General features: G+C 47.0%; 2 protein-coding genes and 1 long non-coding RNA gene across 6 annotated transcripts in view; 2 read left to right on the plus strand and 1 right to left on the minus strand.

The window, feature by feature from the left end:
- OGFOD3 (2-oxoglutarate and iron dependent oxygenase domain containing 3) overlaps positions 1–4,188 on the plus strand; it is a 29,641-nt gene extending 25,453 nt beyond the window's left edge. For 3 of the 4 annotated variants that reach the window (XM_085522745.1, XM_085522749.1, XM_085522747.1), the window contains one exon: positions 1,986–4,188. In XM_085522745.1, coding sequence (XP_085378871.1) covers positions 1,986–2,122 — 137 coding nt within the window. In that variant the 3' untranslated portion in view covers positions 2,123–4,188. The remainder of the gene's footprint in view (positions 1–1,985) is intronic. The other variant, XR_014936757.1, reaches the window with a different exon arrangement.
- Positions 144–18,497, minus strand: LOC107322174 (urotensin-2 receptor-like). Its single transcript, XM_015879918.2, has 2 exons — positions 17,277–18,497; positions 144–2,166 (listed from the first exon to the last, which is right to left on the minus strand). The coding sequence occupies exon 1, from the start codon at positions 18,417–18,419 to the stop codon at positions 17,328–17,330; it is 1,092 nt and encodes a 363-aa protein (XP_015735404.2). The 5' UTR covers positions 18,420–18,497; the 3' UTR covers positions 144–2,166; positions 17,277–17,327.
- LOC146757322 (uncharacterized) lies at positions 5,726–13,897 on the plus strand. Its single transcript, XR_014936759.1, has 3 exons — positions 5,726–5,862; positions 6,508–6,596; positions 13,778–13,897. It is a non-coding gene; the product is annotated as an uncharacterized LOC146757322 (long non-coding RNA).
- Positions 18,498–19,561: the final 1,064 nt, after the last annotated feature.

A 19,561-nucleotide genomic window follows, 5' to 3' on the forward strand; every position in this document is an offset into this window, starting at 1 on the left:
AAATGTTGTAATGGAAATGACTTTAAAAGAAATTCTTCCCAACTGAGGGAGAAATATCTTCAGAAACAGCCAGTAAACTTATTTGGTGGCATGGGAGAGCCTGACAGGCAGATAAGAGACCAGATGCACAAGAAACTATAAAATATAGTATATCTGAAGACGTATATTTATTAAAGAAGAAAATTAAAACACGTCCTGTGTAGCTAAAGAATCCATTTTAACTGGTTTAAGCAATACACTGAAACTTGTCTATTTCTGAATCATTACTGTTTCTAATAGGAGATCAATCAAAAAAGCTTGAGAGTCAGTGTAAGGCAAAGCTTTGGGTGAGTAGGTGAGGGAAGAATCATGATGTAGTTGAATGGTATTGAAATAAGATTTAAAAAAAGCAAAAAACACCCCCCATTTTCAAGTTAAACAGACTTTGTACTAAAACCTCAAGAGTCATTCTGTTCATTGTAATACTTGCTGGATAGGAGAGTGTTGCTTTTGTTTAGTGTCTTCCATCCAGAAGAGCAGGACACCAAGGTGTGTATGGGCTATGTGTACAAGTGAATTCATTTTTTACATATAAATATATCTTTACCCATTATTGATGTACAGCCAGAGGCAGAGAAGAGTGTGATATGAATTCGTAGCTCTGCTTGGCAGCTAAGACTGCTTCCTATGAGAGAATAAATACAAACGGCAGCTGAATGTGCAGGGACACAGAGGCAGCTCAAGCTCCATGAGGCCAGTCTGGTTTTATTCAGACTTCTCATGTGTGCTGCTGAAGAGTAAAATAACTTTGCATCTTTAGTTAGCAAAGAACATCAGTTATGTAGCTGGTGCCTGTTTTCTGCAGTGTAGATTGCACCAGAGTTGGAATAGTTTGTCTTGTAATTGTGCAGATTTTAATTAGGCATTGAAGTGTTTTGGTTGGCCTGGTGGTGAATGATCCCAGGCAGAGTCAGATTGCCAGTGTGAGTTCTCCTAGATAAGCTTTTAACAAAGTTTAGTCTAACCTGAACAGTGGAAAAAATAGATGAGAAGGAAAAATGTGTGGTGTTGGGATAAAACAGCAATGTGTACTGGTATTACTGTCTTTTATGGAAATTTGGGCAGTCCTACAGAGTAGCTTCAGTTCTCAGTTATTTGTTCAACATCAAACTGTTATGTTCTCAAAAGACTTAAATAGCATGGGAGTGCAGGGTGAGGGCTTTGATGTGTCCTTCAGTGGGGTGCTTGCTGGAATTATCAAAGCCACCAGATTCCACCCTGAAAGCAACCTAAGGCCCAGAAAGCCCCAGGGCAGGGTAGTGTGATGGTCAAAGCTTAGACAGAATGAAGCACAGGGGTAAGTATTTGCATCTGTAAAACAACTTCCAAGCCTATGTATTGATGGAGTGACTCCTTCTAAGGACAATTAATTTGTATATGTAATATGTAACTTTCTATCCTGGCTCAAGAGTGAGCAATATGACTGTGTACAAAAAGCTATAGCAAATACTTGGTACAATGCTAATAAGCTGCCATGGCTACTTGTAAACCTGCTGAGCATTTGTTCACTGAAGGGTTTTTACCACCTCTGTAACACTTCCTCCTTCTTTGGTCTAAAATTAGAGCCCAGGTTAGAAGGGAAGCGGGGAGAAATCCATGTGCCTCACTGATTGTCACCAGAGATGCTTTTTTTTTCCTTTTTCTTTTTAATTGAGGCAACTAAAACCTGGATTCGTATGTTCTTGGCTTCCTCCTGCCTTTTATAAACTATGAGATGTGGCAGAATTACGTCTCCAGCTTTGCAGCACGAAGGATTAGCATACATGGTAAACAGTCCATAAAGCTGTCAGAGTGCAGCAGAAGCTCACAGCAGTTTGTCTGTGTGATGACCGATGGGCTCTCAGGTAGCTAGGGAACAGCTGGACTGAGACAACAACAGCAGAACTGCGTAGAGCTGATTGCTGTGGCGAACTCTATGTTGCTGATTAAATACTTTGTCTTTACAGGCCGGGTCTCCTTTTTCACCTCTGGATCAGAGAATCTACATCGGGTGGAAAAGGTTCATTGGGGCACTCGCTATGCCATCACCATCTCCTTCACTTGCAACCCAGACCATGGCATTGGAGATCCAGTCTTGATGTAATTCCTCCGGGGTGGAACACGAGGTCAGATGGAACAAGAGAAGCCCTGCGAGAGAAATGGAGATAACTCTTACAGACTCTCATTCAATTAGAATCTCCCAGATGTATTAATTTATCTTCAGTACGTGCTGCAAACAGTGCCTTAAGGACCATTTTAGATTTGGTATATTCTGTAAAAGGTTTGTCTTTATGTGGAATCCTATGGTCGGTTCTTTATTTTTCTACTTATTTATTTTGATTCTTCAGTGTAAATGTTATGAACTACCTTTTGGACCATATCTTGATTTGACACCCCATGCTGCTGTTAAATCCTGCAGTCGCTTCCATTACTAATGAGATTTAGGAAGTTTGACCAAAGTTAATTCAACAAGAGGAGTGCTATTCTTTTGGAACTATCTCCTCCTGATAGCAGTGTGTTCTCCTTAGCACATGCTCTACACCTGTGGTTTGACTACTGGGCTTTACTTGAACTTTTTATAATTACATTATTTCAGACTATTTTCTGCTACAAACAGGGACCAGTTAATAGGATGTCAGCAATACAGTCTTTTAGTTAGCCAGAAAGCACATTGCTTTTGGATTACAAATGCAGTGGTGCAATAAGGAATGGCACCACAGTGGACCAGAATCCTCTGACCAGAATGCAGCATTCCCAATGCACCTCACTTTGTCAGTGCCACCTTAATGAAGATGATTAATCTCCTGGTCAGAAAGCACATGCTGGGTTTGAAGGAGTGTAACCACTGAACTGTGTACATCAAGGATTAAAAGGAAAGCTGGGCAGAGGTAGTCAGGCAGCCTGTATTCAGCTGAGGGTTCAGCTGTCTGAATTCCCAGCTATGACTGTAGGATTTGAGAGCAGCACAGGTGAGAAGAAAGTTTGCTTTGTGGTGGTTTTGCATGTGCTGGTCCCTATAGACTTGATCCTGTAAACCCTGACTGGCTGCTTGGACAGCTGGGTAACGAAACCACATGGAGCAGCTGTGCACGGTATGTGGGCTCTGGGGGAAGTTGGTGTCCACTTACATCTTAAACTGAAATGCTCTCAAGCTGGAACTCACTTGTAAAACAATTTGAAACATCTATTTATTGGGCCTAAATTTAATCTTAAGACCCATTTTAAGAGAGCTCTTGACTTCTGTGTTGACACTGCTTACACATCCTGTGTAGTGAGGTGCTCTTGTCTGAGAACAATGTTTTAACTGTTTCAGAAAGTTATCAATAGCTTTTTTGGTGAAGATTTCTCTATTTTGGTTTAGCACAAATATTTCCATCAGCTGGGATCATTAGGCTACAACATTATTAGAATGATGAATTATTCTCTACAGAAAGAAAGGGATGATTGCACCGCACAAATGGAAAGATAAACAATTGCAGCAGCAGGTTTTTGTGGGCCACCATGTTAAGAAAATTGTAGGAAGAAAGTCTGTTTTCCTCAAATTCTGAAGTAAATGTGTTTTTTTTCCTCTGAGACCTGAGAGGGGCTTCCTGGTCCTTCCTGGTCTCCAAGGAGTTTTGTTTCAGTGGTTGGGTGGCAGGGAAATAATGACATGATTTGGATTCTTTATCTGATTCCTTGTCTCCAAGGCTGTGAATTCAAAGCAAGTTGCATCCCACTGAACTTGCATATTTATGCAAAGGCAGACCAAGATCACCAGCAACAGTTCTACTGGCTTAAAACTTGATTTCTATCACCACCTTATGATTTAAACACAGAGCTTTTACCACTGCTATCAAAGAAATGTAAATACCAATGGACCTCCGTGGATTTGGGTTTGATTCTCCAGGTTGAGGAATAAAAACTGAGGGCCCTACCATTATTTTTTTTTCCATGGGTTTATTACTTTTATGTCATACAGGCTTTGAGTTGCACTAAAATGGAAGTGGCACAGTCGGAGCTGCCCTCTATAAAACACTGCTTAACAGGAACGTGTCAGGCCATGGGGGAAATCTCAGCTCTCAGATTTTAATCTTCTGAAGATCCTGTACATTGTAATACCTTCCAAACACGGTGTGCTTCTCCCGTAATGTGAACTGACTGGCGTTCAGAAATAAAATCCAATTGGTATTTGTGTCTTCTGGGGTTTTTAAGCTTCAGTAACGTGTTCAATGCGATGACCAAACCTGTCAAATGCCATTTGTGAGAAACATGTGTGCTCGCACCTGGTAACAGAGTTTGTGTTTTGAAAGAAGGACAATTCAATATGCTGCTTGTTCCAGTACTAATCAAGATTTTCATGGAATCATAGAATCACCAAGGTTGGACCTAAAAGATCATCCAGTCCAACTGTTAATTTTGTATTTGAAGCTTCGGTATCCAGACTACTAAAAGCAGTATTGAGATCTGTATAGAAATTAAGTGGCAAATGAGGGAATAGAGCACAATCTAAAAGATTCTAATTGTATCCTCCAGCAGGGAAATATTAACAGCAGGAAGGCTGATGTTCCTAAGGCAGATTGGAATCTGCAGAATTCAGTGATGGTTAGAAATAAGCCTGACTTAATTTTAGCCCCCTAATAACTTTTTATTAAGGGTATCTCTTCCCCGTTTCTTGACAGATCATTCTGCATCTGAAATACTGTAATTGCTGTTGATAACATCCATCTGTCCTCTTTCAGGTTCAGCCTGTTTCTCGCTGCTGGGTAACGCGGTGTTCCTTTTCTCAGAATGCAGATTGAGGACAGGATTTTAGTCAACTAGCATAAATCTGATGCCGAGCTGCTGCAGACAAGTGCTCTTAATTGAACACCCAGCACCTGGCTTGATGTTTCCCAATGGTGTAAAAACTTCTGCATAGAGCCCTCATGGTTCAAGTAGCATAAAGAAGGGTTGGGATGTGGCCAGTGGGAACTGGGGCCGAGTTTGAGCCTTGTCCCTTAAAGCCTAATAGTTGAAGGCATTTAGGAATGTTAATTTAAGCATTTTAAATGAAAGATAAAGCCTGTTTGTGTGAAATAAAAGCCAGGGTGAAACAGAAAAGGAATCGGGTGACCAAACCAGGCTTTGACTCCCTACTAAGACACTGGGTAACGCTTCTGGAGGGCTAATCCAATGATACTTTGGAAGTTGTTTCTCTATTGAAAGATGCTGGAGAATATCAGGATGTCTTGTTAAACTAACAGGTACACGATCAGATTTGGTCTCTGACACACACCTACCTTTCAGTGCTATACCATGCTCTTCATTTTATTCTTTTTAATTCTGTACAACTGGGTTGTTGAGCACTGAGTTGGACCTCTTGGGATTTCATGTGTAAAATGTTCAGGTGTGGAAGCAGCTGTGGAATCATTGTGTCTTCTTTAACACCCCGTAAATAACAGCAGCTTTGGAAAGGCATGTTTGCACTGGGACCTATCTTGGAGATGTGTCGTTCCCCTGAAACATTACAAGCTCCATCTGAATGACTTTCAAGTCCAGAAAAGCTTGTTGAAATACTCTCTTTACAGAAAGACCGTGCTGTCAAGAAATCCTGGGTTTCTTTCTTCATTTCCAACAGAAGCAGGAGGAAATGCAACCCCACTCCTCTGCCCCTAAGTAAAGAAAGAAAATCCCAGCTCTGGTCTCTCCTGCTTGAGTTTATTGTGAGGAAACCCAACTGAAGATTCCAAGAATAGCAGCAGAGTGATTTCCTTCATGAACCGCAGATGGCTCTGGCACACATTGATCACCAGCCTCATTCACAGGGCAGACTTTCAGGAAATCCAGCACAGAGAGCCTCTGTGAAGTGCTGGTAATTCCCTGGTGAGTGGCTATTGCTCCTTGTAAAAAGAGCACAGAAGAAGTATAGCATTGTGTTTGCCTTATCTCCGCTTTTGTAAACCTTCTTAGAAGGCTGAAAGCTGATTTTACAGCTTGTTTGCTGAAACCTACCAGTCAGCTCTCCTTTAACAACAGCCCATTTATCCCTGAAGTGTCTGTAGGCACACTTATCTTCCATACAAGCATGGGTGGCTTGTACTAAAGCTTTACAGGAGGGAAAATAACTCCTATTTCCAAACTGTGCATCTTTCTTTGATTCTGTTCCATCATCTCCTCTCAAATCTCTTATTTCATCTCACTTCTGTCCTAGCATACTTAAGCTCACTCTGCATTCTAGCCTGTATGAAAGCCCAGTCAGTATTGCTGGCTGTAGCTCTATAATGCTTGCACATTTAAAATAGCAACACTTCAGGCACCCAATGCGTTTCAATGGACAGACCCCCACATGTGGCTTATTTTTCTCAGCCATACTCAAGCTGCTTTTTTCCTGCATCCTTTTTAACCTGTGCTGTATTCAGCTTGAAGAAGAAGTTTTGGTTGTGGTAAAACTGTGTAGTGTTCAACTTCCACTTTTCTGTTTGCTGTTGTTCTTTAACTTATTGCTCCCTTGTTTTTCTTCTCCTACAGCGCTGTCCCTGCTTTAAAGGATGCCTGTTATTTCAGATGTGTTTGTTTCCATCTCACCTGTTTTCTTACACAGCTGAAAGAATGACAAGGTAGGGATCCATGCTGTTGAATGTGCTTGTTCTGGGGAAAACTTGTGGATAGAAAGTATTGAATTCTGAAGTAGACACAAAAAAAAACCCCTTTTTTTGCTGTTCATCATCAATGGCTGTTTTGTATTACGGGATGAATCTTGTTAGGGGATCCCTGCTGGTAGAGATGCTTCTGCATGTGCAGACCAGACTGCAGGATCACTAGGAATGCTTGGATGCTCACTGTAAAATCACAAAAGCAGCCAGGAAGCACCATCTCTTTCATTTCTGTAACCTTCAAATGCACCCAAGCAAAGCAAACCCCTCAAAATATCTGCCTTTACTGCTGGCTAATTCTGAGGCTTTCCTGGCCACCTGGACTGGTTGAATTTCTGAGCTGTGGGGTCAGATATGTCACTAACTGCTGTGCCTTCAGGCAGCAGAACCGCTGGTGCCTGAAATCACAGCATCTTGGAGAAGGAAAGAATCCCAGTGCTTTCCTTTGAGGCTGCTTTTCATGCCAGGATAAGGTCTCTGGGTGGATTTACGCTTTGTCACTGACTTTCCTGGTGCATTACTTTGGTAACAGAGCATTAAATCTGGCAGGGCCATAAAAAGCGGTGGGTCCTCATGGAGTTATTTTGCATCACTTGGCTCTGAATGGTAGTTTCTTCCATCCCCACCAGCAGGCAAACATTTTTATTTCTGGTACATGTCATTACCAAAGAGGAGGAGATGCGTTCTGGGAATCCTCTTTGCATTTAGGGCTTTAAATGTGTGACTCACTGAACACCCACATACAAAGAGAAGGCCACGTTCCAGCAGATGATTCCCAAATTTGACAGGTGCTGTGAAACCAGGGAAGTTTTACCCCATTCAGTCCTTGCACTTCTCAACAGAAAATGAATGAGAAAATGATCTTGCATTCTTTCTATTTCACAATTGCAGTTGTGAACCATAAATGTGTTTTGTCATTGTTTTGGAGGGTGATAGAAATTAATTAGGGAGGAATTCCTTTCCATGGAGAGGAACAGGATCACCATAAACTTTGCCTGTTGTTCACTAGGGTGAGAAATAAGTACAGCAAGTCAAGCAGAGGGAGAAGTTAAACAGAGGGTTAAATGGAGGCCAACATGTTGCAAAACCTATTGCTTCCAGTAGAAGTTAAACACGTTTCCACTCCATAGCTCAGGTTTGTATCTTGGCTTTTGGGCAGGCCATTAAAATTTGTCCTCTTCCTGATCATTCTCCTTAAACAAAATACTTTGGCCAAGAAGCATGCACAGAAGGGCAGTAATCAAATCCTTCCCCTTGCTAAATCCTACAGGGAAGTAGCTTAGACTTGAGCATCTCAGAAGTAATTTTTCTGCCTTCAGGTGATGGGGAGGATGGCAAAAGTGAAGGTGCTGACAGCAGCTGTGCTGCACGCTGATTCCCCTGGAGTAGGAAACGTAATGGGACTGTATACTTATAAACAAGGGCTTGTACATTAATGCTACAAACGTGGCAAATGCTATAAGCAGCAGAAATATCTCTAATTAAATCATTTCACGGAACTGGAAAAACAGAAGAGCTTTGAGCCTTAAAGCTTTGGTATTAATAAATGAGATTGAGTGAACAAGTAAAGAGATCAATTAACTTAATAGAAAAAGTAAATGTCATCGGCTGCCTCTCCCCTACCCAGCAGCTGTTATTGAACCTGAAGTTTTCTTCCAGCTGGGGATGAACACGTGGGATGGATGGACAACAGGATGGACATGCTGCTGTTCTGGTACCACGGTTGCCTTGGCTGCCTCTCTCTGCTGCTCCTGTTGGCCCCAGTGCTGAGGCCTGTGGGTACCACTGGGTGCAGGCACCTCCCAGCTGCCGGGCTCAGCCGCCCGCCTCTCCTCCTGGAGACAGTTACTCTAAACAGCAGCGCTGGTGTTTATCCTCAAGGCCGTGACTCCATCAATTCACCCAGTTTACGCTGGGGAGAGGCAGTAAAATGTAATGCTTGGAAGAATTCTGACTGCCTGCACTCCCACACAGGAAGCCAAGAAATGCCTTGTTGGCCCCCAGCCCCTCATGGGTTGGGTATGGAGACCACCCCAGTGTGAGGGTCAGGGCCTGGGTGCTGTGCTCTGGCTGCCAAGTTCTCAATGCAGTCAGTATCTGTGATGGGGAAGACACATCTACCAGGGCTGGGAGGTGGTGGCAGCAGAAAGGACTCCCTGGAAGGGAATGGGAGAATGAAAGGGTGTTGAAAGAAAAGAGTGAGGATGATGAGACTGGACGGGAGGCCTGACAGCAGAGCCCTGCTCATTTTGTCACTGTCCAGAGTGGTGTAAAGGAGAAACCTCCTGCTGCTGAAATGCTAATTGCAGGAAGCAGAGCTGAAGGGAACATCCCAGTGATGCTTCGTGGGGACCAGTGTCACACCTGCAGGCGTAATGAGGCTCCAGCAGGTGGGAATCCCTTCGTGTGGACAGACCAAAACAGGTTCAGAGAGACAATGAAGTACTGACAGTTCAGATCAGCGTTTCTCCAGCCATCCTCTGCTGATAGAGCTCTGTAGCTGCTCCATGTCCTGCTATTTCGTTGGGGGCAAGGAGGAAAAAACACCCCCTAAAGCTCCTCTCCTTGAAATCATAGAGCTCTCACAGAGCTGCTTTATGGCTGACCCTCTTCTCAAAAAAGCAACATATAAAGTCAGCTAAATCCCACCAGGAGCTTCCCTGTCCCCTTGGCAGCTTGGACTCCGAATGGACAAATCCATTAATTGCTTGATTTGTTATCATTCCAGATCACTTGTTCTGCCTGTTTGGGAGTTACATTCCTCAACAGGTTTGGATTCAATTTCATTCAACAGTTTTGTAACCACGGGTAACTGCAGCAGTGACGTGGCTGTGCTCTGCTGTGAGGAGCCTGTCACGGTTGTCAGGCTTTAAAATCAACCTGCTTTGACAGCTCTTCTGCTTTGCAGAATTCACCTTGCAGAGTCTGCTCTGAAAAAGCTGGTGAAATTATTTTCCTGTTTGCAGCATTTAGTCTAAAAGGGAAAGAGGAGCAGTTTGTGAGTGCCTTTGTGAAAGACTGATAGGTCTCCAGAGATACAAGGTCTGTGTGTTTTCTTTTTAGGGAGTGAGTACACGTTAGAATAAGTTTACTTTGTTCCGGGGCATATTGTGAAGGATGAGGTTCAGTACACTTCATTTTGTGCCTGGATTGGAGGAACCCATAAATTGTAGAGGTTTTGGAAGTGCCAAGGGCAGATAAGTCTGTCTGTGGTCAGCAAGGGTTGCGAGGCTTTGCTTTTCTTCTCCTTCCTTTCTGAATGTCCGCAGCTGTACTGATCTCTATTCCAGTGCAATCTCTTCCTTAGGTCCTTTCCTCAAAACTCTCCCAAATAATCTTCAAATACAATCAGTCACAAACCTGCCTGAGCTCTCACAGACACCCGATGTTCTTCATGCAACAGTAAAATCACAACAATAAGCTATAAAGGATTTATAATCTTTTCAGCCTTCTGCACTGCTGTGCCTGGAGGCCCTGGAAGTTTGTCCTTGCTCCAGTGCTGGTAAGCGAAGGTTTTCAAATTCAGGAGAGGTGAGGGCTGTTTTGGAAAGATTAAAATCAGCAGCGATTGAACGAGCTCTTAATTAACCAAATATTCCCCCTGTTTGGCTTTCCAAATTATTCAATAACTGAACAATTATAATGAGCTCAGCAAGTAATTACAATCCATAGCAGACCGTGCCCTTGCCAACTGCAGCTTTCTCAGCACCAGCTGTGAACGTGCCAGGAAACGAAGCCTGAGGTGTGAGTCAAACAGCTGAAAACAGGAACGAACCACCTCGTTTTGGAGGCAGTGGGAGGAAAACTGCTGCCTCCATCCCAGCTCTGTGCTCAGTCCTCAAGTGTGCAGTCCAAGACTTAAGAACCATCACACAAACAATCGGTGTGGATCACATTTGAAGTGCTGCCTCTTCAAGGATGCTCTGGCAAAGCAGGGCAAAGAGGAGGCTTAAGCTGGAGCAGCAGCCAAGGAAATGTCCTATTTTGCACCCAGCTATGCAGACTGGAGCTGTGGGGTGCAGACTCCTTGGCTGGAGCTGCAGGATTTGCTGGGAGCAGTCACACAGTGCCCATTTTCTGGTTATGCTGTAGAAATCAATAGAGACTTCTGCCTTCTCCCCAGGCAACAGATGTGGGAGCTATGACACTTCCCAGGGCCTCACAACTCTCCCTGCTTGTTTTGGGGTCTGGTGGGGGCACTTTCCCTCATGAGCAAAGTGGGGAAGGAGGGACTGCAGCGTGAGGCAAAGGAAGGATGGAGCACAACAGAAACCAAATAAGAATGGAAGATTAAAACGAGCACCAAAGGCAGCAACGTGCTGAAAGCAAAACAATCCTACTGAACAAACAAACTGAATCCACGATCCTTCTGTAAATGCTGCTCTCAGTGTAGGCAGGAGGTTCAGCCTGCACAGAATGAGGGGAATGCTATTAAGGTGCAGGTCCTGGGCTTGAAGTCGGTAATTATCCACAAGCAGAGCCTAAAACACACAGCTCCCAGCTCCCCAAGATCAACATCTACTGCAGAATAGAAGATGGAATGCCTGTTAAGATGCTGCTTTGATGCTGTTTCCTTTCTGAGGTCTAAGCTGATGCTCTCCCTGTTTCCATGCACTTTCTTGCAGGATGTGGCTGCTGCAGCATTGCCTTCCTGAGCCTCCTGCCAGCCTCAGGCAGTTTCTGTGTGATCCCATTTGGGTTAATGAGCAATCTGCCGTGGCACAGTAATGTTTCACCTTTGCCTTGTGCAGGTAGCAGAGCCCTCTGCCCAAGCTGGGCCCCACGCTGGGGCTGTGTGCGTGGCAATGGTATTGGGGGGACATGAGAAGTTTTCTCAAGTTTAAAGCTTTTTTTCTTCTCTTGCCTTTTACTGGACTAAACTCAAGACTTGTTGCTGTACCCCCTCTCTAAATAACAACAGATAGTGAATTGTGAGGGCCCCCAGTGCCTGGTAGAAAGAAGATTCACTTGGATGGAGAGAGGGAAAAGAGTGGGTGCTGTTCCTGCTGTGCCCCCACTTAACCCGGAGCTGCAGGGCTCTCCCCATCACTTTCTCATTCTCTCTAAGAGAAGATGCTGTGAAGACAGAGGCGGCACTTGGAAATCGGGGAGACATTTGCCACAACAAACTTGTGTCTGTACTAAAACAAACAAACTAAAGCAGCAAAGCAAAGCTACTCTGCTGCTGTTTGCTCTGTGGGCAATTACTCGTGCTGTGCCTACTGCAGACAGAGGTTTAATCATTCCAAAGAGACAAGAATACAATGACAGGGAATGATTCCCTCACCTTCACCAGCCCCACTGCTCCCCAATCCATGGGGAGAAAGAGACTGCCAGCAGGTGAAGAGCAGAGTCTGCACCCCGCCATACCTCCTGCTCTTGGCTCTCACCAATGGAAGGGCTGTGGTGCAACGGTGCAATGAAATAATGATGCTTTTATCAGGAGCATCATTCCAGCCGTGCTCCCTGTGACGCCAGCCAAGCGCAGCTGCCATGGCTGCGGGCTGAGCGATAATCTTCACTGCCTGCCTGCCATTAATCTAAAAATGGATGAGGAGTTCTTCTGGTTCACAAACATTCCCTCCCTTTGACCACTAATAGCCAACTGGAATCCCAAGCTGTCCCTAAAAGGAGAGCACTTTACTGCTGTGCATAATGCCTCTCATCTGAGGATCTCAAAGCATTTCACACGTGTTACTGGTGTCTTAATAACACTTGTGCAGAACACGGAAACCGCATCGCTGGTTTATAGGCAGCACTGCGAGGTCACACAGTGAATCCCTGGGGTTGTGAAGGAGCAGCCGGGGCTTCCCACCTCCTCCCATGGCTGATAATCTCCCCCAGCTCAGATGTCAAGTGCTGCCCAGATAGGTGAACAGCATCACAGCCCTTGTAAATGTGGGCTTTATTAGCTATCTTGTTCTAAGCCTGCCTGGGATACTTATCAGCAGCTTGGGGATGAATGGCTTCACCATGAGAGTCCTGTTGCTAGTGATGGGAAGGAAGATAACTGTACACTGAGAGATCAGATAACCACTGCCTTGTGCTGCTGCTGCTGCTCCTGAGCCCTGACACTAAAGCTGCTTTCGAAACATGGTGGTAGAGGTAACTCAAAAGAACAGCATCACAACTGGAGCCTAAGATATTCCCTTCTACAGTGTTAAGTGAAGGAAAACAACCTCACAAAGGGAAAAGTAGAGACTCAACATATCTGTAGGGTTTTCTAATGCAGTGTCTCCTCCTGGGGGGGCTTCTTGCATGAGCTGCCCCTATTGTTCCCAGATATGAAGCCAAGAAACTAAATGGCTTAAAAGTGTTATGAGTTTGATGGAAGCATCTGATGAGGTTTGTAGGAGCACGTATGTGAAGCACTAACTGTCTCCAGAACTTGGTGTTTATGGACACACCACATTTAGATTCAGGAATCTGCCTTGCTTTGTTTGGATGAATTCATATTTGTTTTTAGTTAAGAATTCAGGAGCTGAATTCAAGATCCTAATGGGCGTGTACAAGGAAAGACTGACGGCACCGTAGTGAGACGTGGCCGAAATGAACTCAGCAGCTCTCAATTCTTCCCCATCAGCTCCATTTTGGTTTGAGAGCTGTGCCATGTGCAGCTGACATTGCTGGGTGGGTTGGTGTTGTGTGCCCTTACTTGTTACTTTTCCTCCAGATAACTTGATGGAGCAGCTGGGTAGGTTCTTTCCCAATACCAAATACATCCTTTGGCAGGCCATTCCAGCACTCCTTTGGAGAAGAGTCCCTTCCAACTCTAATGGTTCTATGATTTCAAGCCATAGCAATTAACTCAGAATCCCCCAGAAAAAATCTGACAGTAGCAAACATATAATATGGCAAAAACACACCTGGCCAGGCTGAGCTGCAGTCAGTCACCAACCCTGGGTGTTTCCATGTGTGCTGCCAGCAAGGCTGTGTGAAATGATGGGAATAAATCAATCTGGGTTTACAAAGGAAGAAATGCAGGAGAGCAAAGTAAGCACTTGGGAGTGGGATTCTGTGCTAACAGACTCTTTTTGTCCAGAAGATGCTGCAGTAATGTTATATTTTAAAGAACTTAAAAGCTCTCATGTAGCCAGGTTGAAAACCCTAAAATAAAAAGCTCATTTTCTTCCTCAAAACCTCAGGCTGGAAGAGTGCTGCTGCCACCAGAGGGACTCCGAAGTACGACGGCCGACGGTGGGGCTGACTTCAGGATTTCCCTCATCTGCTCCCACTGGAGGTTCGTGCACTTTCTATTCTGACCGTGCTGATGGGGCACAGATGGTGCATTCATTTTTGGGTACAGCAAATGTGTCACCCTGCCTGGTCTCCTCAATTAATGCACCCAGCCATGCAAGGTACAAAGTGCCTATAAAATCTCCTCTATTTCGTGGGATTTCCTGGTATTCAGACACACAATAGGCACTAAAAATGACTGCTAAACTAAGACTTAAAACGTTAATGATTTGCTTGCATTCAGGACTAAATGGCAACGTGGGGCTTTTAAGCATTTACCATAAACACACTGTTAAAAAGCACTGAGGAACCTGGTAACAAATGTGTGATTCAAGGTGAAGTCTGAAGAAAGTCAGCGAGACCCAAATGTGCTCTGCATGGGGAGAAGGAGCGTTCTCACTTGTCTCATGAAGCACAGCCTTTTCTCTTTTCAAGTGGGAGCAGAGAAATTGCTGTCACTGCAGTCGGTGCTCCCTTAGATTAAAGGAAGGAACAAGCACTCGAGATGAGCGTTTTTCTTTCATCGTCTGCTGCTTTTTTGGGGAGAGGGGACAGAGCGAGCCATGAAAACCTGAAAGCCAAGGGATGCTGCAGGTGTCTCATAATGAAGCTGTTTTCCTTCCTTTATAATAGTGTCTGGAGTTTTGCAGTGTGAACCCAGAGTCCTAAGCTCTCCCCAGATGTTCTGGGTGAGCAAAGCTGCCCTGTATGGGGATGTATCAGCCCCAGACAGCACTTTGTACCATGGACATGAGGCAGGAATCCCACTCCAGAGTTATCCACTAGGCTGATTTGCTTTTGCTGTTAGACAAGATGATGACAGTCTCCCAGTGTGAGCACACAGAGAATCATCCAGGCTTCCCCATCTACAGACAAGAGGAACTCAGGTTCAAGCACCCACCCTTGCAGGATATTTATTAAGCAGTCAGAGCTGCTGCCTTTTGGCACTGTAGCTGCTCCAGTGAGACAGTAAGAGAGATGCTGTTTATACAGCCCGTCTCTTAAACTGCACTCTGGTTCCTGGGACTACGAGAGATTCCCCAAGAGCCGCTGTGTTCCCAACGCTCTACGCCTGGCTTTGCACCTGGGAGGATGCAGTGTTGCACACTGTGCTGCTAACAGGCTGGCATTCATCATGCACAGCAGTGCCCTCTGATTGCTGGCCAGTCTTGTTAAACAGGCTCTCCCCTGCCCAAATGACGGGCTTTATGGTGCCAGACAGTTTACTGGTTCTTTTCTCATAGTAAAAGCATGCGGGTTCACCAGAGCCTGATGGCAGAGAAGAGCAGCTCTGGGTGGGTAATGTGATGAGTGACAAACACACAACATTTCAGCTTCCATCTGGATGCTCCCCATCAGCCCCTTGATGCTGACTGCGCTGAGGCTGCAGCATGGTCCTGCATGGGGACAGCGAGGACATGGCCACCCAAAGTCACCCCACATTGTGTTAGGACTGTATACTTAATGTACTCTTATTTCTGTTCCCACGAACAACTCCTTTCCAGTTTCCCTTTCTTGCTTATAACAATGGTTTTAGTCTCCTTGGCACATGGTTTTGCATGTGATTTTTTTTAGGCAGGAAGTGTACTCCCTAATGCTCCTCTTGGTACCTTTACAGCTCTCCCATCACCTGCTTCCATTAAGTACCTTGTGATGTACACACTATTCCTATGGAGCAAGCATCCATCCTATGGCAGCCTTGTCATGCTGTGGGGGGACAGTGGCCTTTCAAGGATCTTCTCCTTGGGCCAAGCACTGGAAACCAAACCCAGCAACACTGTGGTGGGTTTTTCTAATGCCCTGAGGGCATCACATCATGGCACAGCACACCTTGGGGATGACACGTGTGCTCCAACCTTCTCACACTACCTTTATGCTAAGGCTTAGAATCATAGAATCATGGAATGGTTTGGGTTGGAAGGGACCTTTAAGATCATCTAGTTCCAACTCCCTGCTACAGGCAGGGACACCTCCCTCTGGACCAGGGCTTATCTCTGTTGTTCTTACAGGGCAGTGACTTCCAGCCTCAGAAATAGGAAGGAAAGAGAAAGGAACAATAGCTTCAGAATGAATAATAATTAGAAATGAATTAGTTCCTGAAGAGTTGTTCTTTTCAAGTGGTGAAGGCTGTTCTGCCCTACCAGTTCCCAGCCAGAACTGTGTTCCAGTGCCCCTTGTTGGTAATGGAGTTGGCACCATCAGGTTCATTCCCACCACCCAGCTTGGAGGGCAGCAAAGTGGGTAGCCAGTATTTCAAACAAAGTCCTGTGGTTAGAAGTAATATATGGCAATGCTACGGTCAGTTACTTATTCCCCCTCCCCTAAAGCACCCCAAAACCTGCACCAACATGAAGAATGCCTGACTGCTGGCACAGGAATGTGTTCCCCTGGTCTTCATTCATCCTATACATGCCCTGGGGGGATTATTTTTCTCCCCTGGTAAATGCATCCCTCTGGGCTGGGAGGGGGCACCTGCTGGAGGTCCATACTTTATGTTATGAACAGAGATGTTATAGCTTACAGGAATTTCTAACACCTGGGGAGGAAGTTTTGCAACGTGGGAAGAGAGTGAGCAAAATGTATGGAGGCGAAAGGCTTGTGATGAAACGTCATGAATCAGTGGGTTCCTTCTGTGAGTCTCAGGATACACATCTCAGTCATTATTTTGGAGCCTGAGGTCTTTGAATGTTGGCATTACAACCGTTTCTATTTTCCCTTCCAAAGGAAATTTTCAGACTTTCCAAACTGTTGTCTGTAGAGAAAGGGACTGACTGGGAAAAAAGCAACAACCCCCCCCCAAACAGTGGGAAATTAAAATGGTCTTGGGTAGAACACCTGAAGTATTACAAGCCTTTGTAGATAATCCTGTGGTTTCTGACAGCTTACCTCGTGGTTTTTTATGCTTAGAGTTTGCAGTGCTGCTGCAGTGGATTTCAAAAGGGAGGCTTTAATCCTGATTGAGCTGGAGTGCACCATAATGTGACAGGAAATAGAAAAAGGGGCTTAAGGGTCTCTTTAGGCACACTTTGAACAGATAACGGGGATATATAGGGCAAAGCCAGGGCTTGCAGCTAAATGAAGTGATCCCAGGGCAATTTCAGACCTTTGTGGATCTGACCCAGCTGTAGCCTGAGGACAACAAGGGAATCACACAGGAGGAACTGCTCAGAGCACAGCTTGAAAGGAGTTTTCTGAAGACCTGAGCAAAGTATCCACCTCACCCTCTGCACCCAAAGCAGAGGGATTCACCCACACCAGCTGCTGGCAGGACTCCCCCAACAGCCCCAAGCCAGAAATGCAATCAAAAAACATCTCATGGTATTCGGGCACACAGAACTGCTCATACAGAGTGACCACCAGACAGGAGGTCTGAGGACCCTGTAGGGCAAAGGGGGCCCAAAGCCCTACCTCGGCCAGACGCTCTTCTGGTCCTGGTGTCTGCAGGGAGCCTCCTCTTCCTCACTTGTCCTTCAGCGTGGCCATGCCCAGCGCCTCTGAGCTGTAGTCGTATTGGTTGCTGGAGGATATGGAGCGTCCCCAGGAGCACTGCAGGTTGGAGCCCCTCTTGCGAAAGGAGGAGGTGAAGCGGTAGAAGTTGCGGTGCCTGTTGCGCAGATACTCCCGGTAGTTTTTGGTGAGCAGGGTGTAGAGGAAAGGGTTGATGCAGCTGTTGCTGTAGGTCAGGCAGGTCACCAGGTAGTTAATGCACTTTTGGGTTTGGGTGGTGAGCTGCAACGGGCTGCTGTAGAGCCGCACCAGCTGCCAGATCCAAAAAGGCAGGAAGCAGGCCCAGAAGACCAGCACGATGCTGAATATCATGATGAGGACCTTCTGCCGCGGGGACCTCTTGCTCTTCTCCTTGTGTGGTGGGTTCCTCTGGGACTCCAGGTAGGTCCTGGCCAGGCGCGTGTAGAGGAAGCCGATGATGATGCCCGGGGCCATGATGCTGGTACTGAACAGCACCGTCAGGTAGGTCCGGTAGGCGTCCATGCTCCAGGTGGGCGCGCACATCCTCTTCACCTTGCCCTCCGCCTTGCTCCCCTCGGTCAGGGTGACCATCAGCATCATGGGCAGCGTGAGGAGCAGCGACACCGACCAGACGGCGCCCGCCGTCACCTTCCTGTATCCGCGCGAGCGCTTCAGGGTGTCCAGGGGCCGCGTGACAGCCAGGTAGCGCTCGGTGCACATCAAGGTGAGGGTGAAGATGCTGGCGTGCATGGTGAGCAGGTCCAGGCTGAGCAGGATGCGGCAGCCCAGGTCTCCAAAGTACCAGTCCTGGGCCAGGTAGGTGCAGACGATGAAGGGGATGGTGGAGAGGTAGAGCAGGTCGGCCAGGGCCAGGCTGACGATGGAGCTGTACATAGGGGCGGCGCAGCGCGCCGAGTGGCACATCACCACCAGCGTGTACACGTTGCCCGCCACCCCGGCCACGTACATCACCGACAGCACCGTCCCGAAGTCCGACGGGATGAGCAGCGGGCCGCCCTCGGGGGGGCCGCCACCGCCCGCCGTCCCGTTGTCCCCCGCCGCCGCCGTCCCGTTGGGCTCCATAGGCGGCGGCGGCGGCCCCACAGCCTCGCGGCGGCTCCGGCGGCGGCAGCGGCCGCTCCGCCCCCCGCGGGATGCGGGCGGGGCCGGGGCTGCCCCCGGGGAAGGGCCGCGATGCTGCCCGGCACGGAGCCGCCCCGCCGGGAGCCCACGAAGTCACCCGGGTCGGCCGGTGGGAGCCAAGTGCACGAGCGGCCCCGCAAAGTTTCCGCTCCGCTCCGCTCTGCCCGTCCCTCCCGGAGCAGCGGCGTTCGTCGCTTCGCTCGCTGAGCGCTGCGGGGGGAGCCCCGCGCTCCTGCACGTTGGGGTCCGTGCAGCCGGTGCGCTGCGAGATGGAAGCAGAGCAGGAACAGCCGCTCTCTGTTTCTCCGAAGTAGTTAAAGCGTTTGGAGCGCGGCTTTCCAATAGCGCGGCGGTACGGCACGGAGATGGAAGCGGCACGGAGATGGAAGTTCGGGTTTTGGTGGCAGCTCGTCCACCTGGCGCTGCGAGGCGGTGGTTCACGGAAAGAACTTTTCTGAGCAGTTAGGTGGGAAAAATGCAAAATCAGAGAGCGCCCCACGTTACTGCCTTAGAGAAAGCAGAGATTGAGGCCAGCTGTCGTTAACTGACACGTTTCCGAGGTACAGGAGAGCTGCATTTCCTCAGCTCCCATTGATTTCCAATAGGAATTAACTGCCCTTTATTCCTGCATCCAGGCTGCTCTGTGCTCATTTGCCTGCTTTAATCCCTTCTCAGTGTGGGTTTGGGACCGGTCCACCGAGCATCTGCACAGTGCTCCGAGGTGGTGGCACTCAGCACTCAGCAGGTCTCACTGCAGGAGAACTGAGCTATATAGGATGCTGTCTTGGCCACTCGGATGTAATTTGCTTTAAGTTAACAAACACGTGTAACTCTGCCCTGCCACCCGGTGCTGCTCGTGACTGCACATGTCTATTAAAACCACATTCAACCAAATAGCAGGTTTGAATGCTGAGGGAGTGAGTTCTCAATCAAATCGTAGGCAGAAATCGGTGCACTCAGGTTCACTGGAAACACAGGCAAGGTTTAAACACAGGCATGAGATGGAGAATGTTTTTCCCACCCGAAATCAGGGCTCCATCCCATGCCAGCACCGTGGCCGCTGCATTCCTGGGCACAGCTGG

The sequence above is a fragment of the Coturnix japonica genome, chromosome 23 (genome assembly GCF_054131305.1).
Source record: "Coturnix japonica strain WE chromosome 23, WE-NBRP24, whole genome shotgun sequence".
NCBI classification, from domain to species: domain Eukaryota; kingdom Metazoa; phylum Chordata; class Aves; order Galliformes; family Phasianidae; genus Coturnix; species Coturnix japonica.